The 21,228-nt window shown below is 41.2% G+C and overlaps 2 protein-coding genes across 6 annotated transcripts in view; one reads left to right on the top strand and one right to left on the bottom strand.

Moving 5' to 3' along the window:
* Positions 1-3,878: 3,878 nt before the first annotated feature.
* On the bottom strand, positions 3,879-15,220 carry LOC117251574 (eIF5-mimic protein 2-A-like). Of its 2 annotated transcripts, none has more exons than XM_033618027.2 (12): positions 15,202-15,220; positions 10,934-11,007; positions 9,778-9,954; positions 9,483-9,577; positions 9,327-9,392; positions 9,031-9,166; positions 7,106-7,215; positions 6,667-6,837; positions 6,177-6,323; positions 5,797-5,935; positions 5,417-5,539; positions 3,879-4,050 (listed from the first exon to the last, which is right to left on the bottom strand). In XM_033618027.2, exons 2-12 carry the CDS (start codon positions 10,995-10,997, stop codon positions 4,019-4,021), a joined length of 1,260 nt encoding a protein of 419 aa, XP_033473918.1. In that variant the 5' UTR covers positions 10,998-11,007; positions 15,202-15,220; the 3' UTR covers positions 3,879-4,018. The 2 variants fall into 2 exon arrangements, with proteins under 2 accessions (XP_033473918.1, XP_033473917.1); XM_033618026.2 differs by lacking the exon at positions 15,202-15,220 and adding an exon at positions 12,537-12,651.
* Positions 13,715-21,228, top strand: part of myo1b (myosin IB) — a 78,025-nt gene continuing 70,511 nt past the window's right edge. For all 4 annotated transcript variants that reach the window (XM_078174380.1, XM_033618022.2, XM_078174379.1 and 1 more), the window contains exon 1: positions 13,715-13,854. The gene's annotated coding sequence lies outside the window, so the exon portion shown is untranslated. The remainder of the gene's footprint in view (positions 13,855-21,228) is intronic.

Here is a 21,228-nt window from a genome sequence, read left to right as displayed (position 1 = left end):
AAAGTCTGTCCTTTGTGTTTTAAAAAACTTATGCGTTTATATGACGACGTTATTGAAACAATCCCCGTTAACGTGAAGCCGCAAAATCTACTGGAAACGCTGTAGTATGCATGCCAGGCCAATGAGTGGCAGTGTAAATTTGCAAAGCAACACCACGGCATGATGGCATGCACCTGCGCTTAAGTGCCTTCCTCTACAACGTGGTGGTTACAAACCAAAACAAAGAAGACACGATGGCGAAAGCATGCACAAACAACTTTGTCTGGATGGATGACGAGGTGGTGTTGCTACAGTAACCGATCTACACTTCACTTCAAATCAACAGGGTGAGCAGCACAAACAGAGCTCGGCATTGTTGTTGTGATGGTTGACTTTCTCACGCATGCCTAGTGACTGGAACTGTAATGCGCATGTGCGAAAAGTCTCCGTTTTCAGAGGAACTGCATATTGCAAGTTTACATGACAACGGAGACGCTGCCGTTTCCAAAAAATTGCACTCTTGAACCTGTTTTCAAAACGTTGCGTTTTCAGGCACCCAAAACACCACTGTTCTGTAAACGATCGGCCAAAACGCAACTTAAGTTTACCGTTTTCAGTTGACGTCGTTGTCGTATAAACGGGGCCTAAATCAGATGATTTGTAGCTTGGACAAATTGAAAGTGTTACAACCATCCCTGGTATCCCCTATGCGGAGACAAGTCCAGACACCATACATTGCTTTCAGTCAGGCAGCAGCCATGGTTTAAAAGGTTCAAACCTGTACTTGTCATCTTTAATTAAGCTGCCTTTGAAACAGGAATATTATACATGATGAATAACCTTGAGAATAATGTTTCCAGGCCACAACATTCAAAAGGCAGCTGTGTGCTACCTACCTCTGGGAGACAAAGCTGGTGAGGATGGCAGTGTTACCTCAAGGGACACAGAGCGACACGAGCCGAGTGGGGGACAGCTGACAGACAACAGCGGCTGTCAGCCTTTAACCTAAAAAAAAAACTCCTCAGCCCTCTTGGTTTTAAGAGCTTAGCGGCTATTTCCTGCCACAGAGGTGCTCAGCTGTCCATAATAGGGCCACATTGAGGACGGGAGGATGCACTGCTTTAGGATGTTTGGCAGAAGTTGATCCGGGGACAAACTGGCAGCATTTACTGAGTCAACATGTTGATCCTCATTTCCATATTTCACCTGGGTGCTAAGCCCAGCATTAGAGTGGTCTTCCATAAATACAAAAGCAGCAGAGCAAGAAAAAAACTGGCCTGCAAAACAATGCTGCTTGAAATGCAAAGCAAACAAATATCACTTACAATTTACCCAAAACAAAAACAGTTTATCTTTTGTGCTCAGCACATCATGGCACGGTCGGAGGCGGGTAGTTTTGTTCCTTTTTTTTCCCCCCCAAAAGCCAGAGTAATTATCTCAAGTCGCTCTCTCCTCATTCAAAGCAGTCGTTGCACTGTCTTCCTGTGTTTTCTGACAGCATTATTCAGATGAGTTGTGCATTGCAGTCTGAGTCATGTTTACTGACCAAAGCCGCAGTGTGAAATCCAGAATAATTGCTCTCCACAACTCCCCTGGCATTCCCTGGCACATTGTGCTGGTCTGTTCAGTTCAAGCAGGAAGTCCAGCTGAGACAGAATTTTTCCAAAAATAAATTAATACAGTGTTCTGTTCTATTTTTCCTCCGACACGTTTCATGTCATTGAAAAGAATGATTACAATTTTTTTGTTGTTGCTATGAATGGTGCAGGATGAGATGAAACCATGTATAAAAAGCCACTGAGGGAATTCAGACATCTATGGCCTCCTTGCCAGAGACACAAGGTAGGAGACTGTCTTGCTCAGTACGTTTAGCGCCTCCAATTTTCACACCTTGACATGCCTTGGGATATAACTGTGAAGAAAGGTAAACCTTGGGATACCTACTGTATATCCAGCAGCATATGTAATTGCTCAATAACGGGAGCAAAACAAACAGATGTGTCAGGGCACACAGTGTGCACAGCTCATTATACCAGAGCCTTCTTCAACACGCAGCTATGCTCAGCGCCTGTACGAAATGACATGCAGGGAGGAGCTCTCTGTGTGTGGTGTGAAGTGAGGCAGCGCTGGTAACAAGCAGATAACAGTCCCACAAAGATAGTATTGCCAATGCTTTGCACAGGAAGGGGATGGGCAGCATCATTGCCATTCAGCGCCGCACACGCGCTCGCACCCAAATCTCAAAAGCATGTCACTCTCCCAAATTGTTTCATGTTCTTTAGAGTGACTAAATAAAACCAAAAGGCAAACAAATCCTCCTGGGACTGAGAAAACACTCGTGTCGGATACTTTGTAGTTGTGCCTGTGTCTAATACTTTCCAGTCTGGTTTCTTCAAAATGGCTTTTTCTATTTGAGCCTGACTCTTAAACTGTGTGGGGCTTTAATGGAAGGAGGAGGCCTCTCTTAAGGATTTACTGCCATCTGTTGGTACTGAATGAAACTGATAATCAGTCAATAATGTTCTCAGTGCTCTGCTGTACTGTACAGTATTCCTTTGAAATACACGAGTGAGACTAAATATATCACTCATTCTACGCAGCAGCAAGGCCACTGTAAAGACATGAGAAAATGTGACCAACGTCTAGATAATTCATTCAGCCTCCCCTTTACTTTCGTATTATGCTTACCATAACCACTCAAGAGCATTCAAAGCTAAGACAACTGTCTGTATGATAGCTGGTGCTGGCTTTCATAATTTTCCTCTGGATACAAAAAAAAAAATGCCCAAGAGTGCACGAATGGATCCCTTCCAGAGGAAGAGCTCATGGTCTCGATTTCACGCTGCTGATGTAAAAAGTTTCAAATGTAGATTTTTTTTGGGTTGATTGGAGAGATCAAACTCAAGTTTCCTAACACCATCACTTGCCATGCATGAGAGTTAAATACGCACTCAAGATTCTGAATTTGTTTTGCGGCACGGCATTAAAACGAACTGCCTGTTTTTCAGACTTTGTAAGATGACTTGCCGTAATGAATGTGCACGGACCTCCGTTTTCATAACATCTTGAATCACCATCTCACTCACATTTTTGCATGCTCGACTGAGCTGTAATTACCATTTAAAGTGGGATAGAAGTGAGGTGAATGAGATGGTTGTTTGCACCTCAGGTCACGCATGCAAGGCTGCCTTTCTTGATTACTTGATTAGGTGAGGCTAGAGGAGATCAACCAATGGAACATTTGGAGAGAACACAGGTTGATCTGAGGCACGACAGATGCATTTCTACAAGAGCCTTCCCAAAATTTTCTCCTAAGTGTCTTCACACTAAAATAGTTAATAGTAAATCCAGCAGTAATGAAAACCATTAATTTCCCTTTATTTTAAAAAGTCAAACTGTATGGTAAAGGAAAAGAAATACAACACTTGCATGGTTCTTTTACATAGGATGTATAAAACAATTAAAGTTTGCTTTTATGGGGCATCTCAACCATAACCATTGCTGTTTAAAATGGCACATCTCCATCGCCGATAACAGAGACAGAATCTAAAAAAATGGCAAAAAATTCAGTGACATAATTGGCAGAAGTGTAAACTGAGGTTACAAAAACCGTTTGCCTTTCAGAGGACCAAGATATCATGGCTACACAGATGGACCTCTGGCAAATAAGACTCCCATGACTAAATACAATAGCTGTGAAATGTGCCTCCAAACTGGCTTATTTTAAAGGGCACCCTCTGTCCAAAAAATGTCCCCCTTAGTTACATGACAGGGGTTTCAATCCATTTAGCTAACTGTGGCACTGCAACCGCCTCCTGGAGTATAAAGAAGAGTATTGATTCAGACAGAAAACATGTTGAAAATTAAAACAATATTAAAGCCCTTACATTACAGTTGAGCTAGATATTAAGAGGTAGGGAAAAGAGAAGGAAAAAAACAAAAACAAAATACAGACAGACTTTTGCAGGTCCTTCTACTGCATCTGGCGCTATGTTAATGTAAAAATACAAATCAAGATGGTAGTTATAGCTGGAGGTCCTCAGTCTGCCTCCTCTTCCTCTGACTCAGATTCTGGAAAAAAGAAATCATCAGTCAGCATTTTGCTCAAACATTTGCAAGACATCAGACAGACTTGACATCTTGTTACTCTCCCTTTCTATCTTCAGTTTGACATGGCGCCCACTCCAACTGATTTCTGTGGGGGCACAGGGAATTGATTTTCCCAAACCAATCACCAGAGGGCCAACGTATCTGCCTGAATCTAACCATTTTAACTCCACAATGGTGCTTAGTCATGCCAGCATACTTGTTTTGATGGGGTTTTAAGGGTGGGGCAGAGTGAAGTAAAACAAAACTACGACATTGGGTGATATTGAGAAAAAGTTTCAATTTAAAACAGTCTCAATAGCAGACTTGATAGCAGGACTTGTCTATTGCTCGTGCCACTGTTTTTATTATTCCTCATTGGTTCTGGCCTGACCGGCTAATCGTTAGCCCCCGCGAAGCTCATTGGTCATTTTTTGTTTTATACGGGAAACCACTGCTGCATGTCACAGTGCCAAATGAATCAGTCAACTTCTGCAACATTCTTAAAAAACTGCTGGTTCACACTAATGCAACTAGATGATGGTGTATCATCTCTATGCAACAACTCAGTTCTGAATTCCAAATTTTAAGGCTTATTTTGTGGCTGAATATAATTTTCAGCTTCTTAAAATATGAATGAGGATAGTGATAGTGAGATGCTGGCTACAGTTGCATTTGTAGTAGTGATGGAACAGAGAAAAACATAACGCACATCAGATGGGTTGTATTCATAATAAATACACCACAATGTTCTAAAAAAAACCCAGCACCAATTAATCAGTCAGTGAGAATGTGTCTGGGGGCATAAGCACATATAGCAAGCAGCAGCGACCCACCGTCCAACACCGACACACCGTAAGGACAAGACAGAGGGCTCGGCGGGTATGGGGCACCTGCTGCAGCGTGTGAACATGCCGTCTGCAGTCATTTTGACTTGACCAGTGGACTTCACTACAAGCCAATTGGCTGTAGAAACAGGTGACGTGCTTTACATTCTAAAAACCAGCTGCTGGCGATTTGACCAGCTGGCTTGCGTCGAGCTCGGACTGGCCACTTCCCACCGCAGCAACTTTTCTCTGCAACATTTTAAAACGATTTCATCTTATTGCAAATCTTTGGTATGCACTGGGCTTAAGTATCACCATGAAGGTCATTTCAATGCAGAGGTAGGACAGAAAAGAAAGACACAGAAAAGAAAGGCGCAGAATACAGGGGACACATCAGGTACATCCATATGTTATTCAGCAACAATGACACCAAGCACACACCCATGCTATGTTTTGCCAGTAGAATCAAAAACACCCACCAAGAAAGCAAGAAAAGAAAAAAACGGAGACCGTGAGATGCTTACCTTCCTCTGCATTCTTGAGCCATTCAACAAACTTTTTCATCTGCTCAAGGAAAACGCTCTTTCCTTTGGCAATGTGGGCTTCGTTGTACCACTTCAGAATTGCCTCCTCACTCAAGACATCCGCTTCAAATAGAGACAAACAAGAAATATATTAACAAAAAAAAAAAAAAAATCTATTCAACATGATGCCAACAGCACAAATATTTCCGCAGGTGCTTGAAAAACAAATGTCGCCAGGCAGGTTGACGATATCAATCAAGACAAACTTTTGGCTGTAATCTCTGGCCATCTGGCATCAGCTTCCCACAACAAAACTAAATTTTTTCACTACAAATGTGAGGATGGGAAAACAGGAGCTTCATGGACACAAACAGATGTACCTTTGTAGAGCAGCACAACAATTTTCTGGAAGGCCTTCATGAAGTGGATGTTGTCGTAACAGTACTCCTGGATCTTCAACAGGAGTGTGAGTTCAGAGAGGCCCTGGGAGGTGAAAGCCTTCAACAGTGGGCTGTATTGCTGAGAATGTAAAACAGGCAAGATTAGAGTTAGGGTTGTACAGAAATCTGATAGGATATTATTCGAATTCTTACAGAGGAGTTCAAATCCTACAGCAGCCTGGATTTTTTTAAACATCTTTTTGAAAGATCACAATTCAAGAATGTCATCCGTATGTTTCTTTAGATCTCTCATTTCGGAGCGTGTCGTCATGACTGCTACAGGGTAGCGGAAAAGCAGAGCTATATAACAGAGTTGTCACCTTTAAAAGTTTGATGGCTTGTTCTGTGACCAGCTCCTCCTTCTTGTTCCACTCCACGGAGCTCATTACACTGGCCCAAATTAGCCCAATCATCGTCTGCTCGGAGATGTTGTTCTTCTTGATTTCCTCTCGGACGTAGGCGATGATCTGTAAGACCCAGGGCCCAGAGATGGAACACACATTATTGGCAAAGCAGGAAAAACCATGGCCAGCATATGCTGAGGGCTTATTGCTTATCAAATCCTGCAGGAGCCTTAAGTATGAGAACCCTGGCAGGGTACAGAGGCTTGCAGGAGCAGATAATATGCTGAGGTTGAGTGGATTTGTGCAACTTGTCATTGATTCACTGCATCCTTTTCTCCAGCTCTCCTCAAGACAAATGGGGGCAGAGGTTAAGAAGAAAGTAATCCTAAGTGCCACCCTCAGTGCTGTGGCACACAAAATGGGACTTGGATGATGTAAAAGCAGCTGGAAAACTAACGAGGCTTACATCTTTGAGGGGGTCCCCACGTGACATCTGCTCCTCCAGCTCTTTCTGCAGCTCCTTGCGAGCACCTATGGACTGCTGGTTTTTGGCAAAGTCCGAAAGCTCCTTGAGCCCGGCGTCTGTGAAGTACTTTGAGAAGTGCTCACAACTGCGCTTGTTGGCAGGGAACAGCTCCTGAAAAAGCACACAGTCAATATTGAGGAAGAGCCTGTTCAGCCAGACAAACCTTCTTCAGCAATTAAGACACCTTTGTTCATTAATTGCCTGAGTGCTGGACGCCACCATAGCCTGGAACTCTGTTAAATTCATGCAAATTATTTATCTTATATTCATCAAACCATATTTAGAGTGCACAGGCAGATGGCTGACCCTTACTGCATCAGGAGGCATAATGCTTCATCTTAGCCTTACAAAAATTTTGTATTAAAGATGTCGCTCTCACCATGAGCCTGCTGTCCATGCCAACCTTTCGGAGACTGCCAGAGACAGAGTTGATGTCCTTTTCGGAAAGCCAGGATTTGAAGAGTTTTACAGCGAAGCTCGCTGAAACACCTGAACAAATGCATAAAAATGTGCGTCAGCTGTTGCTAACAGACCTGCCAGGATAACGTTAGGCTCGAGTAATACATGGATAAACAAATGCACGCCACAAGATGTGATTACACAGGTTTTAACTGGAACAATGCCTTAAAACAACAAGGAGGCAGGGAACAAAATTAATTTGAACCACAGGTATACTATATACTATATAGATGTCCATCAGACATAGTTTTTTTCTGATATGTAAAGACAATTGCTGACAACGCCAGGTCAAAGAGATACCTAACAGTGCCATCTGCATGTTTTTACAGACATTATTAATTCATAATCCAAGCACGTATCGCTGTTTACACATATTCACACAAATTCACAACACAAATGACGGGCTATTTTTTTTTTTTATTTATTTATTTATTTTTTTTACATTCTATAATGTTAGGTCCTCAGGTTTTCTTTTTTTGGTTTAGGAATGCAGACTATTAACTGATTATTTTCTCTCATGCTGATGTAAAACGTAAGTGTGTGTCAGCTGAAGTCTTTGTGGTGGGTTCAAGTGCAACTTTTGACTTGAAGTTGTGCCAGGCAAAGCATGCCAGTTTACTGCAGACATAATATCAGCCCATGAGTAAAATATCCCACTGAGCAGATACCTTTGTCACAATTCTTGGGTCATCAAGATAAGGAATACTTATAAAAATGTTTGTTTATTTAAGCGTTTATGTAAATAAATTTAAAAAAAAAAACATTAGTCAATATCAGTATTGGCATCAAAAATCCAGTGTTGGTTGAATTACAGTTTGATCAGCTGCTCTTTGTTGGCACTAGTTCTTTGAGAGTAGCTTGGCATGTCAGTTTGTAAGCCAGTTTGCAGACTGTCTAAGGAATCAAATTAATTGCATTTGTGATTGACAACTAACTTATTTCCCCAACTGTTTACAGTGTGTAATATTAATCTTGTCATTGGAATTGCAAAGGATAATTTATAGTTAGAGTAAAATAAATGGCTACATAAAAAACAAAGAAACAAAACATCTAGACACCATAAATAATGTTTATGTAGTGCAGAAACAATTCAATTTACTTAACTGAATGACTTGGAAATCCTGAGAGTGAAACCGCATTTTACATGCTTGATGCGTTTTCCTCAGATGGCACTGATATCAGACATGACTGGAGGCATCTACTGCTTTTCCATTATATACAACTCCAAAGCATAAATTGGTTGTTTCATTGCTGCATTATGTCTGCGATAGATTTAGGATGGGAGACTGCTGGTGTGCAGTGTTTTCAACAACAGACTAAACAATGATTTCACCAGGTATCTGAAAATGTGCTGATACATGATCTGATCTTGCAGTAGTGTCTAGTTGGTTTCTCAGTAATTGTTGGCACAATTGCTAATCACTCTGCTACTTAGACTAATAACTTTAAAGCATTTAAGCACATGTGAGGATGTAAATTTATTTTAATTATGCTTTTATCCTTAAAATGTTTGATAACTCTTTGAAAATCATTGAGAAAACACTAAGATATGCCTTTTAAAAAGGCAGATGTTGGGAAGGAGAAAGAGAGTGAGAGAAAAAGCAACAGTGATGGAGGATACGGTTTTCAGTATTAATAAAAATATATCACAGGTATTAAAGACATGAAGGAAAAAAAAGACACCGGTTATATTATTTTTAAAGATTAATCTAAAAGGTATGAGATGATTCTACCTCCTTCTCACATCTTATATAACCTCAGTCCAACTACTTCTACCTGCGGACTTCATCTGCAGAACAATGAACAACAGAACAAGGCAAACCTATGAGGGAGAGAAGTACATACCTTCTTTGACCAGGTTCTCATTGAAGAGGCTGCTAAGAATGGCTGCAGAGAGATTGCCATTGGCCAGCAAAATTCCTGTAAGCATGGCTAGCTTGTTGCGCTCAGACTCTGTGAAGCCCTTGAGAAACAGCAGCAGCTACCAAAGAGCAAACACATAAACAATTGAGTCAGACATGTATTATTATTGTTTTGTTTTTTTTAATATCTGAGTTGGAATAACATGGTCATGAATTCTCAAACTTGACCTGGACAGATACTACGTGTTCCTATAAAGATGCCCTTCGCAAAAAACAAACCTTTTTAATCTCTTCCTCGAACCCTTTCTCCAAGTATTTGTAACGCCTGATGAGTTTGTTAAAGACCTAAAGGAAACACAACATGCTTCATTATTTGTAATTCTTAACTTCCCTGTGACGACAGTAAAAACTGAGCAGGAATTCGATGGTGTTCACCTGGGCATATGCCTGCATGGTCTCCATGTCCTCTTGTGCTTTGAAGAGACAGAAGTCAGTGCAGGTCACGTCATCGGACAAGGTACCTCCTGGGGCTGAGAGAAAACAGATTTTCTTATTTTGTGAGTCTTATGCTCCATACCTCCAATCAGCTGTTTTACTACCCATGACTGTGTGTTTACAAGTGCATAAAACTGGATTAAGAAAATAAAACCTTCCTGTGTACTACTAGTTTCACGGCATGATTAGTGTTCAGCTGTACAAGGTATGAAACAAATAGAGTCCTGCTTCTTACCCAGCATTCCGCCAGCCACCAGGATGTCGAACAGAGTCTCGGCATAGCGTCGGTAGTCAAGCTTGGCACCAGAGGCATCAAGGAACTTTGTGACAGCTTCCAAATCAGTGCCAGATTGGTTCAGACCTTGTACGATGCTTTCCTGAAACTGGGAAGGATCAAACTTCTCCTTTTCATCTGTTGAAAAGACATAACTTGAGTTTAGCCCCACCACCTACTTATGACCTGGGGACATTCTAAAAGACAGTTTCAAACCCATAAAAAAAAAAAAAAAAAAAAAAAATCACTTATTCTGTTCCTTGCAAATGTATTTGCTGCACAGCCAGACACCCTTCTTTAGTATGCACAGTGGCAGTAAAAATGTGTTGAATATCTAGCCAGTGAACAAATATGCATGGTCTTCAGTAGGGTTGTGGGCTTTTGAAGTGAGCAACAGTCATAAAAAAGGCAAAAGTTCAGCTCTAGACAGTACACTGTGTTGCCTGCAGCCAGTTAGGACACCTCTTTCATCTGCTTCAAATCCAAAATGTTGCCATATTGGTGCAGTTTTCATTTTCTTGGGGGACTCTGCCATGTCTTGACTCTGCCATGTCTTGTCTCGTCTTGTCACGTCACTCCCAAAAACACACAAACGTTCCACTAAATGCATATTTTCATGTGGCCATGCTCGGCTCACGGCCTGTCAGACACTGTTCTCTCCCTTAGTCTGTTTATAAACAAACATGATATCATGTTCATCAAGTTGTCATATTGCTTATCACTGCAATACAAGTTGGATTTAGAACCATGACACTGTCAGCACAGGTTGCTGATGTAGGCTACTTTTTAACTTGCCAGAACATGTCATAACGACAGATGTGGGTTTAGCCAATTTGCATTTAACCAAACCGGTTTAAGCTAAAACACCAGAACAGCAAAACCGGAAATCAACCCAACTGTGGCCTTCACTGAACCAACCTTACAATAACATTCCTGTGTCTGTAACTGTAAGCAGGTAAAGTGCTGGACTGAAAAGTCAGTACTATGAAAAGCGGAAGACAATCAAGCAGATGCTCCATGTGAAACCAAATGGAGACCTACTAGTTTGATAAAAATCACCATCAAAGACTAAACAAGATAGCTTTAATCCTACTGTGGATTCCTTAAAGTTTCTCACCTCTTTTTCGGGTTTTGTACCGCTGGCCTGATAGCGTAGGCTTCTGCTGCCTTTGATTACTCATAAAAGACACTCTGGAAGACAAAACGGAAAAGAAATAAGATCAGGATTAGCGCATAAAAAAGAAAATTATAATCAACCTTTTTATTTAGACTCCAGGTCCATTAAAAAAGACAGACAAACATACAATAGATAATTCTATTTCCCTATAATGCATTGAAAAAACTGTAAGGCTATACACGTGGCTGAAAACAACTATTATACCCATCACCTAAATTTATTTGACAACTTAAGACACAGGGTGAAGTGAGGTAATGTGGGCAACCTTCTGGTAGATTACCAAGAAAACCACATAATGACCTCACCTAACTCTAATGACTACCTCAAGTGTTCTTCTTATGGTTCTCTTCTATAATTCTGTGAAGAAAATTTGTGGCCAAGTAAAATATTTTAGAAACTTTGGACCTTCAAACACGTCAAGTAGCCCTTCCTCACCTAAATGACATGTTCAGGTGAAATAGGAGAGCTGGTAAGGTAAAATGGGACTGTCAAGTTTGTGGGTTTTTTTAAATGATAAATCCATTTATCAGTTTAGTCATTACTACATTAAATCATTAATGTAACTTGTGGTTATTTGTTTAAAAAAAAGTTCAACTTTTCTGCCATGCTTTGTTCTTTGTTCTTCTGCTGTCTATTTCTTGGTGGCATATAGTCTACAATGGACATGTGTGTGTAACAATGCTGTTCAATTCTGGACCACTGTAACCAACAAGGACTCACTAAATCATCTTCAGTATTTTTTAAGTGACATGCTTGTGACAAAATGCTAAACAATATCTAGAACATTACAGGGTGGCACACAGTAGAAAAAAAATCATGATTTCATGGCACCTGGTAGCCTAAAAACATGCTGGTTTCACTTTAGGAAAATGTCTCTTTTTTTATCCCATTTTACTTGAACGCATTGAGTACTCACTCAAAACCTTTTCCCATAAAAAGTAAAAAGTGTATTCTGAAAATATTTTGATTATAAGTGAAACAGTTAATAAAATTCAACATCTTACAGCCATGTTTGACACTCTTATTGTTTTAGGTGCAGTAACTTACTGACAGTTTGGTCAGGGAACAGCACTGGAGTTAGCACAGTGGATGTATCGTTATGTACAGTATGACCTCACATACACTGTGCAAGGTAAAACGAGCACAGATACTTCTGTAACTATGCCATCATCTTTGACTGCTGGGCGTTAAGTTACTCATGCCAACATAATATAAACTGAGTACTCAGAGCAACAGCCCTACGTTTGTCCACAGGTGTTCACTGTTATGATAATGCTAATCTGAACGACGTGACGATAGTTAACTAATTTCCTCAATATTGGTTACACGAGATCTGACAAAATGGCACACACTGTGACACTAACCAATTAAAAAGGTTAAAGCCATGGTGGATGTCTGACTTCAGCCAACAACGTTCACGTTGGTGCTAGGTTAGCTAACTACAGTCAGCTTTCTTTAATTTCACGACGCAGTGCGACATTAAGCCTGAATATATGACCATCGTTTGATTACATTACACACAGACAGACAGACATAAACTCACCTAAATCCTCTTAATGAGCAAAAACAGTCTGTGAAATAAAAACTAATACCACTTCACTCCAGTACAATCAGTTCCGGGAAGAGGAAATTGTAAACGCAGCAGCGCATGCGCATTAACACTGAATCTATGTGGGTCATTACACTTGTGTGGGGAGGGTACAGTTCACAAACTGTTATAAAACTGAGAAAATATTGTCGGAGTGAGGTAAACATGGTACATTTATTCGCAAATGTGGTACTTAATACCATGTAGTTGTATTTACTATCTGTCTATCATGCAGAATGGGATACTATAAGATCAATCGTTGTAATTAACCCCTCTGTGCAGATCGAAGTAATTTCCTTTAGTTGACGGGTCAATGAATAGAAGAGACATGTTTCAGCCCCCTCAAAACTGTAAAAGGATCAGTTTTCTGGCCGTCAGAAATGCGTTTAACCCTTAATACTGACACAGCAAACTGACCCAGAGTTAGTATCATTAAATAACGGGTCAACAAGTCGTTGCTATCTAGCATTAAGACACAGGAGGGGGGTGTTGTGCTGTCGGGTGGACGGTGTATCTGTCTGTGGGATGCAATAATATGAAGGGAAAACTTTAATGTTGCGTTACGAGCCACCTCGTAAATCTTGGCACTCAGTCCAGAAACTACTTTAAAATATATTTGGTCAGTTATTTAGTACAAAGCTTGAAATGTAAGCCCAGTGATTCATATCATTTACACTTGCTAAGCAAAATAAACCGAAATAGGTCTGTACTATCCATCATTTATTAATCTATTTTCTAGAATGTTGGTCTCATTTATAAGACAAGCCCACGCTCTGGCCTGAGGAGAGTTTTGGGCAATATATTCACGTTATGCTGTGTGGGTGTCCGTGTAATATTACGAATGGTAAACGGTTGGTGAAATGGAGTTTGCCATACTCTTTGTATTTCCACTAGTCATAAAGCGTGATTCATGTGTCCAAAACATACATTCCAATATTTCCGACAACATCTGAACGCATCACTAACCCAACTCCCCCCGCGCTGGAGGTGATTAGGGTACGCTGGACAAGCCCAGAGACGCCGCTCCAGCCACTCCCTACGCCCGGCGGACCCTGCACTCTCAAGTCCATCCAGAGCTCCATTCAAAGTGCTGAGATCCAGATGAGAGCCACGTTCAGCCTCATCCAGCACAGCAGACACGAGTTAAACTAAAAGACAGCGGGGAAGGGCTTCAGGAGCCACTCCAGACTCTGGGAAATCACCTCTGGGATCCTACTTTTGTCCTCAGAGTGGATTTAGGACGAGAGGGAACAACTCTTTCAGAGATAAAGAGGTAAGTTTGACATCTTCTGTTACTTGGCTTGCTGCTAAAAATGTAACAACTGCGAGTGTTTTTCTCGTCGTCTGGGTCATATTTGTCACACTGTTGCACTCGCTGCAACTTTTCTCCAAAGTTAACTTTGCATTGTCTTTAGACCGTCTGCAGCTCATTCATTCCTCCTCACTTCGTGCAGGAGGGGGTTGGGATTTTTTTTATCTTTCTTTTTCTTTGTGCACGGATGTTAGTAGTTGTAGGATAAAACTGGTATGTCCGACTTCAGTTTTGCTGATTGCCTTTTCTAAACCCAAACCAAGGCTCATTTAGCAGTGTTAATGCAAAGTGTGGTCGCTAATTGCATACATCTGCAGGGTTTAAGCACCATCTTTGTGTTTCAAGAGAACCACTGCAGACCCCAGCACAGGACAGCAGCAGATGTGTCAACTTTAAAAAAATCATTCAGAGTTCAGTCTTCTCAGATGACATTGTGGTAAACATCATCACACGACTAAACACAGTGTGAACAGAAAGCTCTCTGTGAAATGGGCGTTTTCATCAGTTAAAGGGTCTAAATGAAAACAGTAAACCCTGACCTTTCATTTTGGGATCTTTCAAAGTAAAATCCCCCTATTTTAATCATATCCTTACATTATGCATCCTCTGATCTGTGGATTCACTTGGATCTGTGTTATACAGTAAAAAATATCAAATGTCAGCTTTAAACTGACTGAAGGTGGGTTTACCCTCCAGTACGCCCCTGGTTTTAAGAGATCTTAATGCTGCTGACTGGAATAAATTACTGCTCAGCATGGACTGCATGAATAAAACTATTCACCTCTCTGAGAAACATCCCAAAGTGCCTTCTTGTCAGAGTTGACCTGCTTTCTTTCTGCTGGGATCCCCTGTGGGATCCAGCCTGGAACTTATAAAATCAAACGAGGAGAGGAATGCCTTATGGGAAGAAAAACTATAGTAGATGTTGGAAAATGCTACATCACTACAGTATTAAAATACACTGTGGTTGCACTGGATAAAAATAGACTAAATGGAGACATGGAGCTGTAAAATCACCATGGATGTGTGTAATGTTTTTTGTCTTTTCTGAGTATGTGTGTGGTTTTTTTTGTGGAAACATTAAGTGTGATAGGTTTTTAAATCTGAGTCAGAGCCTGCTGAAGCTGCAGATTGTGCCCAGTCTAAACATAACTTTTACCTTGACTTTGATTTTTTTTTTCTAGCTTGAAGCAGTTTAACCCAAACTATAAATTCCCACATATTCCCATAATAAAACATTCATGCTTCTAAAGTATTGAGCCCTATCTGATTCAGAACATCAGTTCAGTGGAAATGCTACAAACTCACAGTCTTGTTATGCTTTAAATGTTCCAGCTTGTCGCTTGCCTTGTGATGGGAGATTGTTTCTAGCTTGGCAGTGCTTTGAATCCTGCAGTTTTTCAACTCCTAATTCCATTTGTGAACTTGAAATCCCTCAGAGGATAAGATAAGACCTTTTTTAAATATATAAAGGATGGTGTCTTTCTCTTTGTGTTTTTTCCACAAATATGTCCCGCCTCTGTTGGCCAGAGTCTCAGCCGGGAAGCCAGATGGGGACTTTATTACCCGCGCTGATCAAACAAACAGTGATGTAAGATGACTGTGAAAGGTAGTGTGTGGTAAGCCTTCAGAGTTGCACAGAGGCTCCTGGAAAAAGTAACAACCGTTTAGCTCAGACTTGGAAGACGACAGTTGTGTGGGACTGTTGGCTTCTCTAGTAGCACTCCTCACTGTGAGCTGGCTGGCCGCTCTGCTTTAAGTTGCATCAGTGTCTTTTTAACGTGCCAAAACCCTCTTCATGAACACTGTCGGGTGAGATGCAGTGGACTAAAGTGGTGTGTATAGAGGACCAAAGTCCCCCCAGCCAGTGCCATGGTGATGAATAGTGTTTGCACTTGTCTGCCCATGCAGCTTAGCGTAGTGAGGCGTGCGTTTTGTGTTAGCCCTGCATCAACAGAGGTGGACAGGGGCACGCATGTGCAACCCCACTGACTGGACCATGAGAAGCCCTCAGCAGCCTCTGTTACAGGAGAATTTTCTGAAGCCAGGAAGCATCAAAAGTCCTCTAAATGATATGTAGTCGCTTCTCCAATTAAATGCCTCATACACACTAGATCTCATTAGTGTTTTCCTTCTGTTGCTTTATGTTACTTTGGAGTTGAAAGGGTAAAGATCACATATTGTCTTTAAATCCACTATCCTAAAGAAGTTTCCCCTGTGCCGTTTGACTCATTCCACTTAGGCTAACTGCTTAAACTCTACGTCCTGAGTCTCCCTGTGGAGCTGAAGTAATAACTCTGTACATTTTCATTCAGCTCAGCGTTGCTTTGTTAAGCCCTCTACAGCTGCTTTCTCCATTCACTTATGGCAAACCAAGCCAGACCAAGTGTTTGACTGCCTGTTGTGCAGACGACGCCGAAGCTGCTAATGCAGAGCAGTCTGGGGAACATTTGAGTGTAGTCATGTACTATAATACAGTGAGAAGTTGCAGGGTTCTCCTGTGTGCATTTATTCGATAGCCGATAAGCAAGCAGGCCACTTTGGAGCTGTGGTTACTTGTAAAGTGCAACAGCTCGGACCCTGAGGATCGAAAAGGGGACTGCTGGCCTTATTAATTGTGCAAACTAGAAGTCCATAGGCAGGGTATTTATATAAAACTCCACCCTATCTCTCCTTTTTAAAGCTTTACAAGCGGGCTGTGTGCACAGATACGAGCGTGCTTTATGTTCTGTAGCTAATGACATTTTACAGGACTCAAACCTTTACGTTGCCATTTGGAGCTGTGAGTGTATGAAGGTGCCCACTATAAAGTTAACTGCCACCTGTTTCATGATTGAAGTTGATATCAGTGGTACAAGCTCACAGCTTTTACTTGGTCCATTCATGGTGTATAAATCACTCTTGGTTTTTGCAGTGTGTTTATATTGCAAAGGGAGATAATTATGCTTGAGGGACGTCTTAGCACACTAATGCCCCATTGCTTATGAGGAGAAGAACATTAATCTGCTCCATTTGTTAGAATAAATAATTGCACACAGAGTTAAGACTAAAACTCAGTCTTATAACAGTTTTTCACATCCACTTGAACTTAGGGGAACTTTTGCCTCATTTCCACTGCATAGTACGACTTGACTCAACTACACTCACTTTTGACACCAGGTTCTTTACTCTATTGCGTTTTCCACTGCAGATAGTCCCCCTTCAGTGTAGGCGCAATTCTCAGCTGATTGCCGTTGTGACACAGCGTGAAGCTGCTCTGATATATAATTTTCAGCTCAACATTCACTGAATCCTTTCATCATTGGTCAAGCAAATAGATAAACGTTTGCACTTTGTCACATGTACGACATAGTGCACCCAGTGAATGGAATAGTTTTTTTTAATGTAGGTTGAGTGCAAAAAAAATGATGCAACGATTCTCTTTAACCATTCAGTGGTCTGCAGTGTTTTAATTCCACCTTATAGTATCCGCTCAGCTTGCTTGGAACCTCGGCTGTGTTGGTACCAAAAAAAGTACCAGGTACGAGGTACTGTCCACAACTTCTGCCAATGGAAAACCAACAAAAAGTGAGTTGAGTTTAGTGAAGCCATGCCGTGCTACACAGTAGAAATCGGACATTAGACCCACAGAGCTAATAGCAAGCTGTCTTGACAATGCTAACCCTTTGAGGGAACGGAGTGCCAGAGAGCTCAAAATGGAGGAAGCTCTTGTAGCTTAGGTAAATGTGTTGTACAGTCCACTTTTTTAAGCCTCTTTGTTTGAGTATAAACTGCTCCGCAAAAGAGGAACGGCCTTTACAAGTCAAAATTTCTGTTGTGAAAAAGGCCTTAAATCTTTGCATTTTGATTCAGACGTTGCTAAAACCTCATTGGTGCATCACCATTTTCCAACTGAGTCCTGTCCACCTCAAATCCAGCAAAAAGAAATGAATACAGACATCTTTTATGACGTTACTAGAAGTGGTCCAACTTTGGCGGATTATTTTGTGATCATGTAGGACTGCATTGCTCATAGCAAGAGGCTAATAAATGCCCTTTAATGTGAACACATCATCAGACTCGTTGCTGTTAGTCATCTGGTCCTTTTGAGTCAAGGATATTTGGCTTGGTGTTAGGGTTGGGATATGACAGTATGTTCCATGCAATGGGAGAAATGAGTCCACCATAAGCCCCCAAGAATAGCACCGGTCTTAGAAGTCAATGTTACATAGTAGCTAAACAAATTAAATGACAACTTCCAGGTCTATCAGGTGATGCCATGGGGCCCAGAAAGACCTTTTCTGTAGACTTATATTGTGAAAGAAACATCAGTAAATCAGTTAATAATTCTTTTTTGAGCATCACAACTCCTTCAGAATGACTTGATTCACTTTCGAGATTTGATCCATTTGGTCTGATAGCATCTCATCAGTCTACAAGAACCACACAAAATCATTTTTATGCCCGTTCAAGGTAACAAGGGCTAAACCAGAAGTTAGCCACTTGACCGCAGAAAGTCTTTAGTATGCTTGCTCTATGGGATCCACAAGGTGGAAGATCTGGATAATTTCACATAGCAGAAATCAAGCTTTTTTGGCTTCATACCCCAATTGAGCAACAGTCTTAGAAATGAACATGGGTCCGTCTCCAGCACTGTATCCACTTCTCTTTATACATCCACGGTCCACTGGTAGAGATTAAGCCATTTTGGTTTTACTGTGGTAGCTGTATTTGAGGCAGGCTATGTAGCAAACCAAGGTTGGAATCTCATGTGATCTCACGAATTTAGCTCCCTTCCAAGGTAACATGATTAGAACAGACATGAAGGGAAAGAAGTTGTAGGCCTAAATACAGAAACCTCTAACACTTGAAATTATTGTACTCAAGAGCCATAAAGCTTCAATTCTGAAAGCATTTTAGTTAATTCAAGTTCTAAACACAAGAAGAGAATAATCAAATGTGAAGAAGTATGTTTTTAAAAACTATTTTTTAATAGAATTTACAGAAAAATTACTGTATCATGATGTATACTGTTACCGTCATGTAAAACTATGGTGTGATTTTTGCCATATCACCCACCCCTGCTCAATTACATTAAGGTTGTTTTAATCCTTTTGTCATTTTGATTGCCAGCAGAAGGCTCATGTTTTCATGTTTTGTAAATCTGCCAGCCATGATGTCTTCCTGCTGTTTGAGCTGCATTGTAAATAAAGGGCAGTGTTTGTTTGGGTTACAGGTTTATGTTTAACCAGGCTGGAAGGTTGTGTGGCATGAAAACTCCATTGGCCTCGCAAATGTGTGCACTTTTTGACAGAAGACAGAAATCATCAACTCAACAGTAATTAAGAGCAAATTTCTCAAAACGGTTGTCAGTTTGTTGAGTCTTTCTAGCGTGCCTGCGAATGGACTGCCAGTTTGTCCTTGTGCCAGCCTCTTCTGCTCACACACCCATGCACAGATCTGCACCTGGAGCGATGTTTAGGACTCCGGATTCCAGGTCACTTTCTCAGGCAGCGGCTCACTCTCTGCCCCTCTAAACCCCTGTCCTGTCTGTTCTGGCCTGCTCTTTGGCACAGCCCCATGCCCTGCTGCTGCTCTGTTAGGGAGGACTTTAATCTCCATCATTGCCAGCAGCCTGTGATGTTGTGACTCTCCAGCCCCCCCCCCCCCCAAACCCCAACCGACAAGGCCAGCTTGATCTGCGGGGAATTTTACACACTATTACGCTGCATAATGCATTTCATTATCATTTGTTTGCACATAGACGCCCCTGTGTTCTCAAACAAGTACAGGTAGAATGACGCAAATCATCTCTCATTGTAGCTCACACGATATCCATTTGCTTTCTCACAGACCACATGTCATTGTAGACTGCAAGCTTGCTCTGTCAGTCATAATGAAAATATTGACCATTTCCAAACTGCTAGTCACTCTGAGCTGCTTTAATTTTAATCAAGTACAAGCATCCTAACAAATAACAGCTGGTTAATTGGCTCCGCATTTTTTATATTTTCACTACTTAAGTGTTCAGCATGCATGTAAATGTCTGCACGGCTGTTGACCTTTTGGTCGAGCAACTTTTCTCCTTGCTACAGCAAGGACAGCAGAGAACACGTGGCTTCAGTCGAGGGCCTGTAAATAATATATGTACATTTAATGGTGTTTTTCATGTTGTCCTCGTAGCTTGATCTGACTGGGAAATCTAGGTCAATGTCAGAGGCAGGAAACAAAGTGTGTCTCGTAATATTGGTGGTGACATGCATGCGTAGCCCACCCATCACACAAAATCTCGCACTTGTATTTCTGCTGAGCAACTTCTAAATACAGCACTTTAATCTGTGGGAATTATAGATCAAGCTCCAATTTGAAATGAAATTCCACGACTTGTACTGTATGTCATATGTAGGATCAAAGCAGTGACTCAGTAGTGTCCTCCTCATGACATTCAAGGTGGGCTCTGGCTGATTTTGCCAGCATGCTGCACATAGCGTGACATCAAGGGGAGGAGGGAACTGCTTAGTGCCAGCAGCAGGTATTATGTTGAATTTATATTGCTGTTAGCAGATGATGACTAATGGCAGAGTTGTCCCAGGAAGTCCAAGCAAAAAGTAATTATTAGAGTTGAGACACAGATCCAGCCGTTTGAAAGATGTTTTTTTAATGCAATGTTTTTCATGCATAAAGTCAGCACTTAATTTGCCAAACATAAATGATGTGTGAAGTCCCATCTGCCACACACAGGCAGCGTGCCAGTCAGTCAGTTTTTGGAGAGCAGGAAAGGTGACGCGCATCCAGACGAGGGTATTTGACCGTAAGTTTTGCTACATCACTGATTCATGAGAGTTAGATCTGAGATTAATAGCAGCTAAACCGTGTAGGCACATGTGATGCTTACCTCCTAAACATGCATCAAAGAGATTTAATCAATCTCTCTGATGTATTTTGCATCAGAGAGATTGATAAAGCAGGACACTTCTAATCTACAGTCATTCGCCAAAGGTTTATGCTTGAGTCAATTTGATTTAGACCGATAAAACCAGTGTATAATAAAAACGGAAATCATAATAATAGTGAGAGTTTTTTGTCCTTCAAGTGTACATTGAGGCAAACCACAACAAATCTGTTTTTACCCACATAGACTGGTTATACTCCTCATCTTTCCACCACTCAGCAGTGAGGATAATCCCCGGAGTTTAATCAAGGCTGTCAGGTTTTCTCTCAGTCTCCCTCTTTGGATCCAGTACAACAGTTAACAGCAGGCAGCAACTCTTATTAATGGGATTGTGTCACTGGCTGCCTAGAAGCCAGTTCAAAATCTGGGGTAGTGGGTTATCAGCAGAGAAGCTAAGGGCATGC

This window comes from Epinephelus lanceolatus, chromosome 14 (assembly GCF_041903045.1).
Source record: "Epinephelus lanceolatus isolate andai-2023 chromosome 14, ASM4190304v1, whole genome shotgun sequence".
NCBI classification, from domain to species: domain Eukaryota; kingdom Metazoa; phylum Chordata; class Actinopteri; order Perciformes; family Serranidae; genus Epinephelus; species Epinephelus lanceolatus.
Note: the sequence above shows the minus strand (reverse complement) of the source record. Positions and strands in the feature narration are given on the sequence as shown.